General features: G+C 33.8%; 2 protein-coding genes across 3 annotated transcripts in view; one reads left to right on the top strand and one right to left on the bottom strand.

Moving 5' to 3' along the window:
- Positions 1-6,028, top strand: part of LOC106680082 (lysine-specific demethylase 5) — a 64,095-nt gene extending 58,067 nt beyond the window's left edge. Inside the window, exons 15-16 of one of the 2 annotated variants that reach the window (XM_067047262.1) lie at positions 622-757; positions 5,471-6,028. In XM_067047262.1, the coding sequence (XP_066903363.1) occupies positions 622-757; positions 5,471-5,498 (164 nt within the window). In that variant the 3' untranslated portion in view covers positions 5,499-6,028. The remainder of the gene's footprint in view (positions 1-621; positions 758-5,470) is intronic. The other variant, XM_067047258.1, reaches the window with a different exon arrangement.
- A 1,012-nt stretch (positions 6,029-7,040) lies between these two features.
- The window catches only part of su(r) (dihydropyrimidine dehydrogenase su(r)), a gene marked incomplete in the record, with an annotated part of 48,723 nt that continues 38,897 nt past the window's right edge, over positions 7,041-16,866 (bottom strand). Inside the window, 7 exon segments of the mRNA XM_067047253.1 lie at positions 7,041-7,294; positions 7,974-8,131; positions 8,338-8,553; positions 9,241-9,411; positions 11,011-11,273; positions 12,542-12,662; positions 16,689-16,841. Of these exon segments, the coding sequence (XP_066903354.1) occupies positions 7,240-7,294; positions 7,974-8,131; positions 8,338-8,553; positions 9,241-9,411; positions 11,011-11,273; positions 12,542-12,662; positions 16,689-16,841 (1,137 nt within the window).

Genomic DNA, 16,866 nt, shown 5'->3' with positions numbered 1-16,866 from the left:
GTGAGCCTGATGATGGAAAAATTGTGAGAATTGGATGGCTGTGCTGGGCAGGCCATGTGGCAAGGATGGGGACTGATGAGATTACAAATAAACCACTCAATGGGACACGGCCAAGAGGCCGCCCAAAGCTTCGATGGTTGAATGGTGTTGAAGAAGATTCAAGGACCCTGCTCGGAGTGAAGAATTGGAGTGCATCTGCACTTAACAGATTAAACTGGTTGAAGCTATTTGAGGAGGCCAGGACCCAGTAATGGGTTGTCCGCCGATTGAAGTAGAAGAAAACAATATTATGTATATTTCTTTTTTTATAATCTTAGTGTTTTAGAACTAATAAGCTCATAGAGCTTGATTGTAATTTCAATGAATAAATAAAAAAATTGTTATAGATAATTTTTGTTATGAATAATGTTTTTGTTAATATGAATTCCAGCATTTTCTTTTTTATTATATGTTGTTTTAATAAATGATTTCTGATGTTAGAACTTTTTTCCAACTATGGTGTACAGATATTTTTTTTGTGATATATATTATATTATTATTATTATTATTATTATTAATATTTATTGATAAAATTGATGCATAGGTTCATGAGTATTTTTTTATTTGTTTGTACTTATATAGATGCTGATACACTGAAAAGATTGATAGCAGAAGCTAAAGAAAAGGATTTTCCTCAGTCTGAATTAATAACATCATTATCCATGCTACTTAGTAATTTCGAATATCATAAAAGAACTCTTAAAAAATATCGCTGCAGGTAAGTGATCTTCTGTATTTCATTATGTAAGTTATGTTTACTATTGTTGTTAGTATCTATTGTATAACTTTATGTTAAGTTAACAAAAGCTAACTAAACATTCCTGAGGTAAAAATTCTAACTTCAGACTCACTCTCCCTGCCTAAAAAAAAATTAAATAAAACAAATTACATAATTTAAAAACAACAAATAAAGAAATTGAAATTGAGATTCATATGCATGTGTGGTAAAAAATTGTGTAGTAAATATCAGATCCTTTGTTAAGTGAAACTAAAACAAAAACAAAATGAAATATGGTAAGTGTTTCCCTAAATCACCCATCTTTGGACAGTTAATTTGTTGAAGTCTGCCTGAAAAATTTAACTGTCATTACATTTTATCACTTGGTTTACACTTGGTAGGGTATTAGTCTAACTTCTTGTATAGATTAGCTATACTAGGAAGTAGGAGCTGAGATTTGATCCTGTGGCCGAATGATATACTGCTTACTAATCCTATCTTTGCCCATTTTATTAATGCTTTGCAAATTTTATTTTTCTCTCTCTAATTATGTCTCTTAACCCATTCTAAATATTCCAATTTAACCTTGCCTTGAAGTCCTTTCATTTTCTGACTTATTGTGTCATTAATGTATATTTAGATTTATTTTTGAGTATCAAAAAGTCTTTGTCTCCATGTATAGTAGTATTATTAATCGATGGTTGAGTACGTATTGTATTTGTTCTTCTTTATCATATCTGTCAGCCTTTAGAATTTCAGAGTGTGAAATTATTTATATTGTAACTGTCTTTGTTATAGTGTGTGTGTCATGTTTATCTATTTTATTATCTTATCTAATTTTTTAATCTTATTCTTCATGTTAATAGTCTATAGAAGGATGTAATAGTACTTCCATCTGATTCTTTGACAAATCTGTTTGGTGTCTTGTTTCTTCTATCTTAATTAGCTCCTCCCCTTACCTACTCTAAAGCTATCAACATTCTCTGGTCTAAGTCCTAGCAAGTACCTTTTTATTCATTTGGTTAGGTAGTCATGTTTATAATTATTTTTTATTATCGAAATTGTTTGACTGTATGTCTAAAATTTCTATGCAACATTAATGGAAGTGTGGGACTTATTTTAAGTATAGGACTTATATAGGGTTACCCTATACTTATATAGGGTTGGCAAATAAGTCCTTCCAGTTTTTTTGGTTGAAAGAAAACAAAGTATATTTTATATATTTATTTTAATTTACAATGTAATGTCCATTATTTTCGATTACCTTACCCCATCTCTTCAACAGCTGAATTATCCCATTTTCATAGAATGTCTGTGGTTTATTAGTGAAAAAGTGATCAAGGTGCTTCCTGGCACCCTGTTCATTTTCAAACCATTTTCCAGTTAAGGAATTTTGTAGATACCAGAATAAGTGGTAGTCACTAGGAGCAAGGTCCGGTGAATAGGGAGGGTGGGGCAAAAGATCACATCCAAGGGCTAACAATTTATTGCGGGTGACTAACGAAGTTTTAGGCCTAGAATTGTCATGATGGAAGACGACAACTTTCAATTTCCCAGTTCTGGGCGTTTTCTTTAAATCAATTCATCCAATTTTGTTAATTGTGAGCAGCATAGAGTGGAATCGATTGATACACCTTGTGGCAACAGCTCATAAAAAATCACACCCTTGAAATCCTACTATACAGAAAGCATTATCTTCTTTGGGTGCAATCTTGCGTTTATGGTCCAATGTCAAGAGCCATGGCACTTATCTTGCGGATAATTTTTTCATTCCCAATTCTTCGGTTAAGATGTGTTATACCTGTTCAGATGACATCACACTCACGCACTTTCAGTCAATGATCCTCTATGACCTTTTTATGCACTTTTGCAATAAACTCTGGGGTCATAGCACTTTTTGGCCATCCACTACACGGATCATCATCTAAGCTCTCCTAACCAAATTTAAACTCGCTGGTTCACTTGACAACAGTTGAATATGAACGAGGGATTCTGCTAGTGTGTTCTGAAAGTCGGCATGAATTTCCTTAAGTTTCATACCTTTCTTTACAAAGTTCTTAATCAATGCTCGATTCCCAGTTTTTTCCATTGTCACAATGTGTGTGTGTTTTTTAAAAAAAATTTTATGAGGGTCGGTGAAAATCTTCAAAAGACACGGATAGGCCCGTACCTATCCATGTGTGGGATTCTTATCCACTAAAACCACCGCCCTACACCTGTTTCTCACCCTCCACGGGACCGCTGTTAGGCATTACATCATGGGGGTGATTGGCTGTGTGCCGCCTCATTGTTTTAGGCTATCTCCTGGTTCGCCTATCTCTCCTCATTTCTTAACTTCTGCATCATCAGTGCAGCAAATCGCTGGCCTGCCATCCAATAATCTTGGTTTAGCAGCATAATATTGTGCTATTATGTGCTATAACGTGTTCTCCACTCTCTTCCGTTCCTGGGCACAATGGACATTCTCCAGTCTCATCGAGCTCAAACCTATACTGGTAGGCTCGGAAGCAACCATGCCCTGTGATAAACTGGGTGATATAATAATCTACCTCCCCCTGGTTCCTATTCACCCAGGCCTCGATGTTGGGCACCAGCCTGTGTGTCCATCTTCCACTGAATGCCATATTCCAGCGACGTTGCCATTTTCTTATAGTCTCCTTTCTTAATTCGTCTCTTGGTCATACATTCGTCTATAGTCAGCACTATTATAAGAGCGGCTCCTCTCATCTGCGATCAGCTCAATCGGTGGCATCCTGGCCACCACGCAAGCAGCTCCGTATGAGACTGTACAAAACGCACTGATCACTCTTAGTGCACACCTACGATACACTGACACCATCGGTCTTCTGTAGGCCTCAGTACCCAATACATTCTACCATATCGCAGCTGCGTAGAGCAAAATGGATGGGACCACATAGAATATCAATAACCTGATACGGCTGTTCCTGAGTCCGCCTATGTTGGGCATTAAACATGACAGTGCGGTGGTTACTCTAGCTGCTTTATCACTCACCTGCTGGATATGCTCTCTGAACCAGAGTCTATCATCAATTCTTACCCCGAGATAACTCAAAGAAGGCTTGGACTGGATCTCTTGCCTACCCACTCTCAAGGTTATGGCTTCCCTCACTTTCCTGCTACTGACAAGAAGGGCCTCTGTCTTACTGTCTGCTAGTTGCAGCCCTACAGATTCTAGCCAATCTCGAACCGTAGCGACAATGGTTGGTCTTTAGAATGAGCTCTTCTTTATACTTTGCTTCGACGACCACCACGATATCATCAGCAAAGCCCACTATTTCGGAACCCTCTGGTAGACTAAGCCTAAGGACTCTGTCGTACATCGCATTCCACAACAGAGGTCCCAGCACCGAGCCCTGGGGTACACCACCAGTCACCTTAAACCTTCTCGAGCCGTCCTCTGTCAAACATATCAAGGTCCTATCCTTGAAATAGTCATGAATGATACTCCTGAGGTATTCAGGGACGTTCATTACCAGTAGGGCATCCAGGATGCAGCTCCATCTTGCTGTGTTAAAGGCATTCCTTATATCCATCGTGACAATAGCACATAGCATTTTGCGCCTCTTCTCCATCTCTTCCCTGCTATAGCATTCCTGGCCTTTTCCACCACCAACGTGATAGCATCTACTGTGGATCTCGCTTTCCGGAAGCCAAATTGATTCCTGGAGAGGCATGTCACTCCTTCTGTGAAATCTTGTAGCCTATTTGCAATGACCTCCAGAGCCTTCCCTGCTGTATCCAACAGGCAAATCGGTCAATAGGCTGAAAGTTCTGATGGCCTTCCTTTGCTCTTTGGGAGAGCATGGGATCAAAACTAGGCGTTGCCTTTTCCATGGTGAGGGAAAGGACCCCTCACGCAAGCAGGAACTAAAGACATCCAGAAAGAGATCTGATCTGGTTTCCATTGCCTCCTTTAGGCAAATATTTCTAATATTAATTCCCTGAAGGGGCAACTGGGGTTAATGTATTAGTTTAGTAATCATTTTGCTTATATTGTTTAAGAACAAAACTTAGGTGGTCTCATAGATTATATTGGCTTATCTGAGTGACTGTTGGAAGTTTCGCTGTCGCGGTCACTTCTGCATCCTATGGCCGCTTCCCTTGTCCCTGCGTTCCAACATTTATATCCACTAGTAGTCCCTACACAGTCTGATTTTACTGACCTGAAGGCAGATGTGGTGTGGTAATGAGCAAACATTGACTACAAGATCCCCTGTATTATCAAGAAGCTCAGTCTTGTAGGTTTATCTTCTCCCTCCATCTTATTAATAGAATTATACCTTATCTGAAAACTGTATTAGTTCTCTTTATATTCTTATTTCATCGGCACCTGTTAGACAAAATTTTCTGCTGCTTTAACCTTTTTTTTATTCTTGCTCGAGACCAGGGCCACATTGGCCACACGTGCGTAGGTAAATCTCCATAGATCAAAAAATAATGATTGCAACAGCATTCACTAAAAATAAATAAAATTTACTGGCAGCCGAGATTTGAAATATGCTGCATATTTTCCTACAAAGTGTATTATACGCCTTGATTTTTCTCTCTCTCCCTTCCTCTCTCTATCTATCTAACTAATCTATCTCTCAGAGATTTGTATATATATTTTTAATTATTATTATTATATTTAATTTAAAATACAATATATGTTTGCTATCATTATTAATGATTTTTTTTTTGCTTTGTTTTCAGTGTTCCAGCGTTACCAGTACCATTTTAGCTATGGTACACCAACCAATGATGTTGATGAGTGGTGAAATAAAAGTAATATTGTTTAAATGTTTTAGTTAAATGCTAGATCATTGATGTTTTTACTTTATTTTCAAATTTTATTTGTTATAATTTTATGTTTGATCTGATCTCATAGTATTTATTATTTTTTATATGTGTTTAAATATATTTTTTTCAATTTTAAACACTTTTAAAGTATAATTGTTTTGGAAATATTATAGCCATTAGTTCTAGAGAATGAAGCGAAAAAGAACAAAATAGTATTTTGTATTATAATTAAATGCTATTCGCTGAGCATTTAGAGATTTCATTCAAGTATTAATTAATTTATTGTGGCTTGTAATTTATGATGATATAATTCCATTGTATCTTATTTCACTTAATATTTTAATTCCAAAGTATTTTCTTTGATGACTTTTAGTTATAAGAATGTAAATATTTGTACATGAATTAGTTAGAAGAACTGATTGTAAAATAGGTTCTTCATATTTAATGTGATATATATGTATACATATCTTCTAAATATGAATACCAATATATTATTTTAATTTTTTAATTTGTTTTTTTTTCTACTGTCTTATTTGATTTATTGAATGCTAATTTTTCTTCATGGTAAATAATTGAAACATATTGAGTGGAATGATTAAGAAATAAAAATGGATTTTAAATATAATATTAATGAATACTTTTAAAATAAATAATTTATATTATGATCATATATTAGTTCAAAAAATAGTATCATGAATTTTCTTATGAATAGTATTTCTATATTTTGGGTGGGTTCTGTGGTATGTTCTTGAATAAGCCTTTTTCAACAAAGAATGTGAAGCTTAAATGTTTTATGATATATTGTATTATGGATATAACAAAATGCTGTGAAAAAGTATTGCACCACTCTTAAATATTGAATTAAATCAATAAAACAAAATTATCTGCTGATTTACTTTTTTATAGTTCTTAACTTTATCATTGAGAAACCATTCAGTTCCTGTATTCAAAGATATTGAAAAATGGCTTAATCCTACTTCATGAACAACAGAAAATAATTAGTGCTGAATAAGTTGGTACATAATTTTTTTATCAATGTGATGATTGAAACTCATTTCTTTGATTGATTGCATTGGAGTTTTAAGATATGGGTTGATGTGTAATAGGTCAGTACACAAATTAAATTCAATCAGAAAAGTATTTCTCAGATGAAACAGAAAGAATAATAGACAGATTCCTAGAGTCATTGAAGAGAAATATATTACTTTTGTTCAGTAGTTTAGTCGTTGATCAACTAATGCTACATCAATCGCTTATATGTGAAAATGAATGGTTATAGTGAAATGAAAATTACTTTTGATATATAAAGTTTAAAAGAATAATTAATTTATATGAATGTGCTATCATTCTGATGCATTCAGACGATTAAAATTAAGAAAAGGAAACTTTTTATTCAAAATATGTTCACTCAACTCAAACATATTTTATTTTCAACCTTAAAATAGTTAATTGAATATAGGTAGTAGGTTTAAATATCTTAGAATTAGGTTTATAAAAATTTTATTTAGAGATAAACAATTATTATTAACAGTTGATAATTTACACACTTTTAATTATTATTTTACATTCAATAAAATGTGTTAAAAATATTTTCTGATGTTTTTCAGTAGAAAATTATATCAAATTCCATCACCAATTAGTTAATTCTTCAAATAAAGGAAAAAATATCTTCTTTGATCTTCTCAGGCTACATTTATTCCTCTGTTGACAATATGAGGTACTTTTCTCTCCACCATCCTTAAAATAAATATCGGTACCAAATGAGAACATTGAGTCTATATCAAAAACTAAGATATATGCATTAAATTAGTGTTTCAATATTATACAAAAAAAAACAAGACCTAGTAAATTAAATGCACTCTCCATCAAAAAATTGTAACACCTGGACAGCTTTGAATTTCACATGAACAGCATATTTTATATTAGATAAAAACAAGAATATACATTACAAAAACAAGAGATTAAAATTAAAGGTTAATGTGCTCCTAAAATATTGAGAATCATAGTTTTTAATAAAAACGCATATTTTAAGATCCCTTATACATTATATTTTAAAGATGACAGATAGTTGACTTTATTAAGTATATTTGTATTATAGATTATCAGGAAATCTATTGGTCACATAAAACCAAATTCTAAGGTTTTTATTATACAAGTCATTAGTTTGACCCAAACATGAAGGCATCCTCATGGTGCAGAGTATATGATAAAAAAAACTTTATTAAAGGGATTGATATAATACTTAACTTAAATTAAAATTCTTCAAGTGTAATTATTTAGTCTTAATTAAGTTAAAATATTTTTACTTCAATAAGTTAAGATATTCATGACTGAAGAATGGTTATATTTCAAAGATAATTTTATTTTGTTCTATACCTATACTATTACTCAGCTATAAACATTATCTCATACTTACGTTATACAATCAATTATAGGGCATACGGAAAGGCATAAGCAACATCCCGTACAGTCATCAGTTACATGTGGTATATGGTTTTCTTTATCAAAAGTTATTGCTTGGTATCCTGAGTCATTACATGCCATATAACATTTTCCACAGTTAATGCACATATCCTTAAAGAAAAAACATGTATAAATATTACAAAATTTGACAGATGGATTTTTTCCATTCTCTATATATGTTTTTTAATTGTAGTATGGATCCCTTTTTTAAATAAACACATTTTAATAATATAACAAATTTAAACTTAGCATATGTGTGCACAATACTATTGTTTAATTATTTAATGATAATTCATAGAGGCAATTGGTATACATACATCATTTATTAAGGCTACAACTTGTTCCTTGTTATTTAGTTCCTTATAGGTTGTTATATTTGGCAGAGAAGAACCTATTAACTCCTTCAAAGTAACTACTTTCTCAGGATTTATTAGAACCCTCTTTTCTATATGACCAGTACTTATATTTTCCTTTTTTATTTTTTCAATTTCTTTTTCTCGAATCTTCTTGTACTTTCCAAAGAATGGAAGACCCTGTTAATAAAAATAAACCTAAAATTTTAAACTATGCCTAATAACCTCAGCATACAAAAGTTACAAGATAATAATAACTAAATAATCAAATTTACAGAACTTATTAAACATGTTATCTAAATTTTGGCATAAACTATCATGTGTGACTGCACATAATTTTAGATCTCTAAATTAATGATATGAAAACAAAATAAAAAATCTTTTTTTTTTTTTTATTCATTACTAAATTTAAAAAATCATTTTTATATGCATGGAATGTTATAAATCAATGATACTCAACCAAATGCTGTGGCACTTTTAAGTGCCACGAGGTTCCTAAAGTGTGCCACTACTGCCTAGGTAATGGCATATTTTAGGCCTGATAATTCCCTCCTGAAATGGAAATTATTTTTTTATCAATTCTGTAGTGAATGTAGTGTTACAGTCCAAATATTTATATTATTTGTCCATATATTTATATATTATATTTGACCATTTGAACTGAAGAATTAGTAACATTTTACAGGATACAGAATGTGCTATGGTAATTTATCTTATTGTAAGAGGGCCATAAAATTAAAAAAAAAAAAAAAAAGGTTGAAAATCACTGGTGTAAACCATAAGTTTATAATCTTGTTAGTAATTTAACAGGATAATTATTATAAATATTTTATTTATGAAGTGAGCTTTTAATTACAACAGATTTACCTCATTTATATTATTAATTGAAATAACTGGCTTTCCTTTCTGATTGATGATAGTTGGTGGTGATTGACCATTCCAGTTTTGAAATTCATTTCTTAGGTACAATATTGCTTTTAATCCTGTTATATAATCCTCAATAAGGGTGAAATCTTGGTTTTGCACTGCACTGCATATCTGAAAATATCCATTTTAAGCATATTTACTTTATCTTACCCAACGGTAGTTAAATTTAATTTTATTAATAAGTACAGTGGAGAATCTCTACAGCACAATGATTCAGGTGAACAGCCACATTACAGAGAACAGAAAGTATAATTTTATACTTAAGTATAAAAAAGTCTTGGGTGCTGAATAATTTCTTTGGGTTGTGGGCATTTGTTTTGCCTTTTTTGTTAGGACTTAAGTAATTTTCTTTTCTTTTTTTTTTATTTCTCTCAAAATCCACTTTTTAATGTTTTTGGTTATCCGCCACTTTTAAGAGAACCATTGATCCTAAACATTATCTTATAGAATGAAATGAAAGTTAATTAAATTTACTTCAAGTTCATTCTGTATGCCTGTTCTTATAGAATGAATAGTTTTGAAGTGGAGAAGATGTTCATGGGGTGTGGTCAGTAAATAAACAAAAAATTATTTATTTTGCCAGCGTTTTGAAGATATTTCATAAAATAAGATATGATTAAAATTTTTTTTTTCAATAATTGTTACTTTTTTAAGAATCGTATCTTAGAAAGTAATGACTTTAAGAGTTAATTGTGATCTCAAATATTAGAAAATTTTAATTTCTTTTTAAAAGAACATGACTAGGTTTTCTTTAAGGTGCATAGTTGTGCAATTATTTTGAAACAACTGAAAAAAAAATTTTCTTTTTTTCTTGGCTGTTTTGTCCATTGCAAAAGTTTTTCAAAGCTGCAAATTTGGTTTCTTACTATCGATATAGATCCCCACAACATATTTTTAAAAAAAGTTACTTAACGTTTTGCATGCACAACCCCTTTTTCTTGTGTAATTTGATTGGATTAATAACAACTCGTTTGATTTTGGTAATATTACTCTCCTCGCCGTTGTGCCATTTCTTGAAAAAAGTATACTAGTTAGAAAATGATAATCTAGTAAACTATAAAGTTGATGGGCGTTGATGATTATTGGGTTTTATGCCCTAAAGCCCTAGCGAACAACTATGAAGTTGACGAAGAGATATTATAAACTCAACATCATATTTAAACATCTTCCGCCTTCTCAAATTATAATTACATCTTCAGAATCGCTATTTTATTTTGTGATATGGCAACATTGCTTATACACCTGTTTAGTTATATTTTTTATATGGGTTATTCAATTCACAAATGGTATGTTAAGCATATGAGTTTATATTTAATAGCAGTTAGCTTAATATAGGGTTTATTTAGCAATTAGTTTTCATGTAGGGATAGAGCTTATTTTTCATTTATTAACTTGATATAAACTGCTACAACCCATGAAAGGTCAGGGGTTCAGGACTTTGTATTTTTATAAATCACAGTTAGTTTTTACCTTCTCTTATACCTTTTCTGTTTAAGTTCATTAAATCCCCACTCCTCGTACCTCCAAGATCTGACAGTTTTCTACCCAACTCTACTAAACATGGTTAGTATTTATAACTGTTCTCAATAATATCGTAACTATTTCATCCTCATTCATGTAACAACAAAACTGCATTCTGATTAATTTTTCTTATTTAGCCTTTTTATTTTAAATGAAATTATATATGTAAAAGTAAAATATGAAACATACTTGTACAGCAGAAGCTCCACAGCAAAAATATTGATAAGCCGTGTCAGCACTATCAATTCCTCCTGAGCCAAACACTGCCAGACGAGGACATGCTTTAGTAATGGCAGAGACAGCCCTCAAGCCAAGTGGTCTCACTGCATTTCCAGACACTCCCCCATATGTTGTTTGTTTACTGCTTCCTACATGAGGCCATGGTGCTCCACTACCTTGAATCTCCATGAGTCCAGAAACTGTGTTAATAGCTGTCACTCCATCAGCACCTCCTAAATAATTTTCAAGATATTAAAATAAAAATCCTGGCTTGAATTCAGTTTCTAAAAGTATGCCATATTTCCAGATTAGTTTGGTATGAGTTAACACTTTTTTATTTTTATTTTAAAAAAATGTTAATTCTCTCAGTTAATTTCATGTTTTCCATTGAGTAATTAATTCTCTCTTTAGTGTATGTTTTAAAAGGTAGTTTTTATTTTTTCAACCTGAATAAACAAAACATTAGCAACATTTATCAGAGGCAATGGTGAATTTTTTTGTTAAATAACATTGAGAGAGAATTATTCTAGCATTAACCTGTCAATGGTCACCAGAACAGTAAAACTTTACAGAGACCAGCAATCAACATGGATATGTCAGGTTGGCCATGCTTGATAATAGGACATAATGACTGATTTATTCAATTGCAATAAGAGGTTGGTTCTCTATTGCCAGTAAAGTTAGAATTTTAATTTAAGGAGTCAGAGGTATCTTTATTTTTCTAATATTGATTCTATGATTATTCTAGAATTGATAATAGAGTTAAAAGGAGACTATAAAGTTGGTATGAATGCCAGAAAACCTCTACGGGTCTACTTCTCACAAAGGCACATGAAGTTCAACAACTTCAGTTTGCCTGGAAACACACTGATTGGATAATTGTAGCTTGGTCTTGTGTATTATTCATACACAAGTCGCGATTCACTTTATGTACTTCTCATGGAAGGGTGAAAGTGTGAAAAAGATCAGCTGAAAGATATTCATTGCACAATGTATTTTATAGAGTGAGTTACCATGGAGGGCTTCCCTGATGATGGATGATATTTGTACTGAGGCATGTATAAAATTACACATTGCTGATAGAGGCTCTATAAATGGTTTCAGATATGGTTCAAGAACATATGATACCAATTGAGTCATTTATTGTGGATGATCTTTTGGTACTTTATGAGAACTCTATGCCAGCCTTCACTATCTGCTTAAGTAATGATTGAGAATTATAATGTAGGAGAAATTAGTGTGATCAGTTTTTCACCAAGAATTCTTGAGCTCAAAACAAAAGAATTTGTCTGGAGTACAATGGTAAAACATGTGAGAAATAATTAGGTTCTCTTGAGGAACTCAAGAAAAGAGTGGGACAAAGTACTCTGAGAATCTCTAAAAAAAAAATAATAATAATTTTTTCAGTATCTTGATGACTAAATAGAGTTTTATGAACTACAGAAAGAGCAATATTTAGGGACTTCCTTTCCTACTGATTAAATGAATATTAAAACCATACCTCGGTCTGCTGCCTTCGCTAATGCTAAAATATCGGTAATATTTGGAGTTAGTTTTATAAAAACTGGAATTTTAACAGTTGCCTTCACCCATTTGGATATTTGTTCTACTAGTATAGGATCCTGTAACAAATGGAAAATACATGCATTAAAAAAAAACAACATTATCCATGAAATCATAATTTTTTTTATATGTAGATGAGTGAGAACCAAATTTAAAAGAAAATCTAACTACATTTCATAAAACTGTACTTATCGATCATGGTGAATAGTATAAATAAATTTAAGGTAAATTTAATCAAATTTATTGATCTAGTTTAAGTAACAAGTGACATTGATATTACCAACAAAAATATTTCCCTATATTAATGAATAAATCTTTTAAATCTCTGTGACATTCAAACTCTTTTCACAATCAAATTTTGTTCTTTTAGCTATTTTTATTGAGAGACAATTAAACCGTTATGGAGGATGAGAAGCAGTTTTAGAGAACAAGAATCCTTTTGAAAATGGTTTTGCTTAAAATATAATGTTTACATTTATGGGGCCCAGTAACATTAAGGTATAATCATGTCATTAATGTAGTATATTACATTATTATATGTGATTTCGGCTCTCCTTACTACGAACAACATCAAAATAAATGTAGGTGTCCACTCAACAAGCTAAATGTAAAGCGTGGAGTTCCTCAAGGCGGCCCCTTGCCGTCTTCGCTATTCAACCTGGCCATAGACCATCTATACCGCGACCTGTATGAGCAAAACTTTGTAAGTAAATAGGATATAAGCTCACTAGTGACCAAGGTAGTGTGGTCCTCACAGGGTTCGCGGATGACCAGGGTGTGACAAGGTTGCTGCGGAAAGAGTTATTGATAGCGTACAGAGGACGCTCAAAGAAATCGGCTTGGCATTGAATCCTCAAAAGAGTGTGGGCATCGTCATAAATAAGGAAGAGCTGGAATCGGCGAAGCTCTCCCTCGAGAACGGAGATAGCATCCTAACAATGAAAGAAGGAGATACCATAAAATATTTATATATTTATGTATAGTTGACCGTAAAAATAGATATATAGGGAGATGGTCAGGGTTGCGGTCAATAGTGAAACAAAAATAGTTTAAAACTATTTATTTTCCAACGTTTCACCCCACTTTGCAGGGCTTCATCAGGGCTGTCCAAATAAATAAGTTGAACAGACATTGATGTTCAACTTATTTATTTGGACAGCCCTGCAAAGTTGGGCGAAACGTTGGAAAATAAATAGTTTTAAACTATTTTTGTTTCCCTATTGACCGCAACCCTGACCATCTCCCTATATACATAAAATATTTAGGATGCACATTCTCGGGAGAGCTACAGTTCAACGAGGATTCGGTGACAAAGTTGAATATGAATTTGGATAGGCTTGTCACCTTGTGCTTGCTTAGGCCCGAGCAGAAGGTCAACATTGTCAACCAGTACGTGTTCCCGGGTCTTACATACCCTCTCCAGACTGCTCCCCCCACAAAGCTACGTCCTGAAATCCTGGATGACATCAACACAATGATTCGCAGAAGTGTTAAAGCCATTATAGGGCTCACTGCGAACACCTCAACGGCGATGTTGTATGCTCCAAGGAGGTAGCGAGGTCTAGGCTTGATCCGCTGCCAATGGGAGGCTCCCCTACAACACTGGTCCATTGCTCAGCGGCTGTCAAATGTACCCGATGCTCTGTTCCAGTCCATTTTCTATTGTTCAGCTGAGATCGCTGAATGTGCCGATAGATTGGGCGTTGATCAGGGGCATCGGAGTGTGAAAGCTCTACGACAGGCGCTACGTGAAAATGCGTTCGAGGAATGGGCTAACTGCAGGTGGCAGGGCATTGGAGTAGACCCCGAGAGCAAATAAGTTTATATACGATAAACAAATACTTACGGGCTCTGAAATCGAATATAAATTATGCACCTCTACGTGGAATCCCAGGTGTCAGCGGACAGGATAGAGAAGTTGGGTCCCTCTGTCGCAAATGCAACAGAGAGCCGGAAACACCAGCACTCCTGTGTGGGGAAATGCCCCAACAACTCCCTCCTCATATCACGCCGACATCATAGAGTCAAATACGAGTTAATGAAGCTCCTAAAAGAAAGAGATTTTGCCTGCTTTGGCGAGGTCTACTGCGTAGATACGGATGGATCCACAAGATATGCGGATATTGTTGGTTCACTAAGAAGGGGAAGTCGGCAATCATTCTGTATCCCACCGTAAGATATGAAAATAACGACCTTGACCAGGCCAATAAGGTAGGGAAAAGAACGAAATCTACGATAAATGTATCCCTTTCCTCAAGGAGAAGTTCCGTGAGGGCTTCGGAGAACGAGACTTCAACGTGAGAGGCCTCTGGTTCGGAGCCCGTGGAATGATTCCCAGCCCAACTAGGTTCTTTATGGAGGAGCTCGGAGTCGATGTCCAGGACGTGGCTAGGTTGACAGAAAACATAATACTTGACTCCCTGGGAATCATACACCACCACATGCATGGAAATTAATGAGTACGGGAGTTTATCCAGAAGTGGGATGCCATGCATGCATCGCATATCTTATTTGTTATTTTAATATTTGTTATATAGGGGAATTTGTTGATCAAATGAAATAGGGGTTGTGGAATGGAAGGGAAAGAAAAAGAAAAGGAATAAATCGAAAAACTTGTAGTTAGTTTGTAGACTGGTAGTAATTGTGAAAGAAAAGTAAAAGAAAAGCGTGGAAGGAAGGAAAAAAAAAATGTTATCTATGTAAAAATATGTAACTTATATTTGTCCAGTCACGGATTTGCACAGCATGAATGAATAAAGTATTTCTTTCTCTCATAACGACATACTAAAAAATAATTAATTTACTTTTTGGGCGGTCAGAAGAAGAGAAGTTACCTGTGCTATGGAGGCCGCTAGATGGAGGTGGAGTAAAAGAGTGGATAATTAGTGATGAAATATTTTTTACTTTTAATAGTGGTTTGTTAAGCAGACATAACATTCCGCAGGTACAAACACCCATATTCCCTAAAATACAGGCTAGAAGGGGGAAAATGGTAACATGACAAAAATATTCCCTTTCTTTGGCGAAATTTCTTATAGGAATTTGTAGTATATTTCCTCATAGTCGTCAGAGAGATGGAAAAAATGTATAGCTAGCGAATACATTTTTCCCATCTCTTCAACAATTTGTTCATGTCACTCCAAAAACATTGTTCCTCTTTTGAAGCTAACTAGTCATTGAGTCATTTTCACGAGGTGAGAAGCGCTTGGGCAGCGCTACTTGTTGGGCACAAGTATCTGTCCCATCGAGGCAAGCAAGTATCTGATGAAGCTAAGTCTTGCGAGTAAGCTCCATGCGAAAGAATTTCCAACAGAAACTCCTCAATCGTTTCCTTAACTGGTTTTGCTGAGATGGCAGTCGTTTATTATGAATAAAACTCGCTTTGGGTTGCTTTTTATTATATTATGTCGATTTTAACGGAATGCTTTATTTAAATTGATCATTTGTCATTGTTAGCCTTCAGTATTACTGATTTCACCAAGTTTTAGCAGCTCAAACTCTTCTAGTCCAACCACACAAAAATCATTTTCTTTCGTCTACGGTGATTTGACTTAGCAATCGAAGTCGATGGTTTGCCTGGAGTTGATCATGACCTTTTACTCAAATGATTCTCAAAAGCACCAGTCACAATTCGATAGAGAAATGACTTTTTCATTAGGCATTTCATTAGTAATTTTTCCGTTTTTCTGCTGTCTTTCTTCCAGTTCAGATGGAACTCACATTCCCATCTTTGGAATCTTTCTCATGACTTTTAATCCATGCAGATGGCTTCTGGAGTCACGTTTCATTACAAGTTGTGTTTGAGTGTGGTTCTTGCCAGCTAGGACCATACATGAGCAAATTGCAGACATATATAGACATTTTACATACATAGAGAGAGGTATTTTAACATCACTAATGTCCTGGCTTTCCAATTTTTAATTTTTCATTTCTTCCATCTTAACATAGCAATAGTAGATTCGAAAATCATGATTAGTAAATAGAATAAATGTGAAAAATAATATTTTAAAAATCTTCTTAAATTATATATACCAAGTCTGTATAAGGTATTTGAATAAAATAAAATACAAACACAGTTTTATTACTTGGCCACATGCTAATCCCATTCCAGATTCTCCCATGCCATGAGGGCATGATAAATTCAATTCTAAGGCATCAGCGCCAGCTTTTTCAGCTTTACTAGACAACGCTTCCCAGTCTTCTTTAGAATAGGAACACATTATGCTAGCTATCAGAACCTGTGAAACAAAACAAAAATAATAA

The sequence above is a fragment of the Halyomorpha halys genome, unplaced genomic scaffold (genome assembly GCF_000696795.3).
Source record: "Halyomorpha halys isolate HHAL.00 unplaced genomic scaffold, Hhal_1.1 Scaffold241.1, whole genome shotgun sequence".
Lineage (NCBI taxonomy): Eukaryota > Metazoa > Arthropoda > Insecta > Hemiptera > Pentatomidae > Halyomorpha > Halyomorpha halys.
This window is presented reverse-complemented; position numbering and strand designations above follow the sequence as displayed.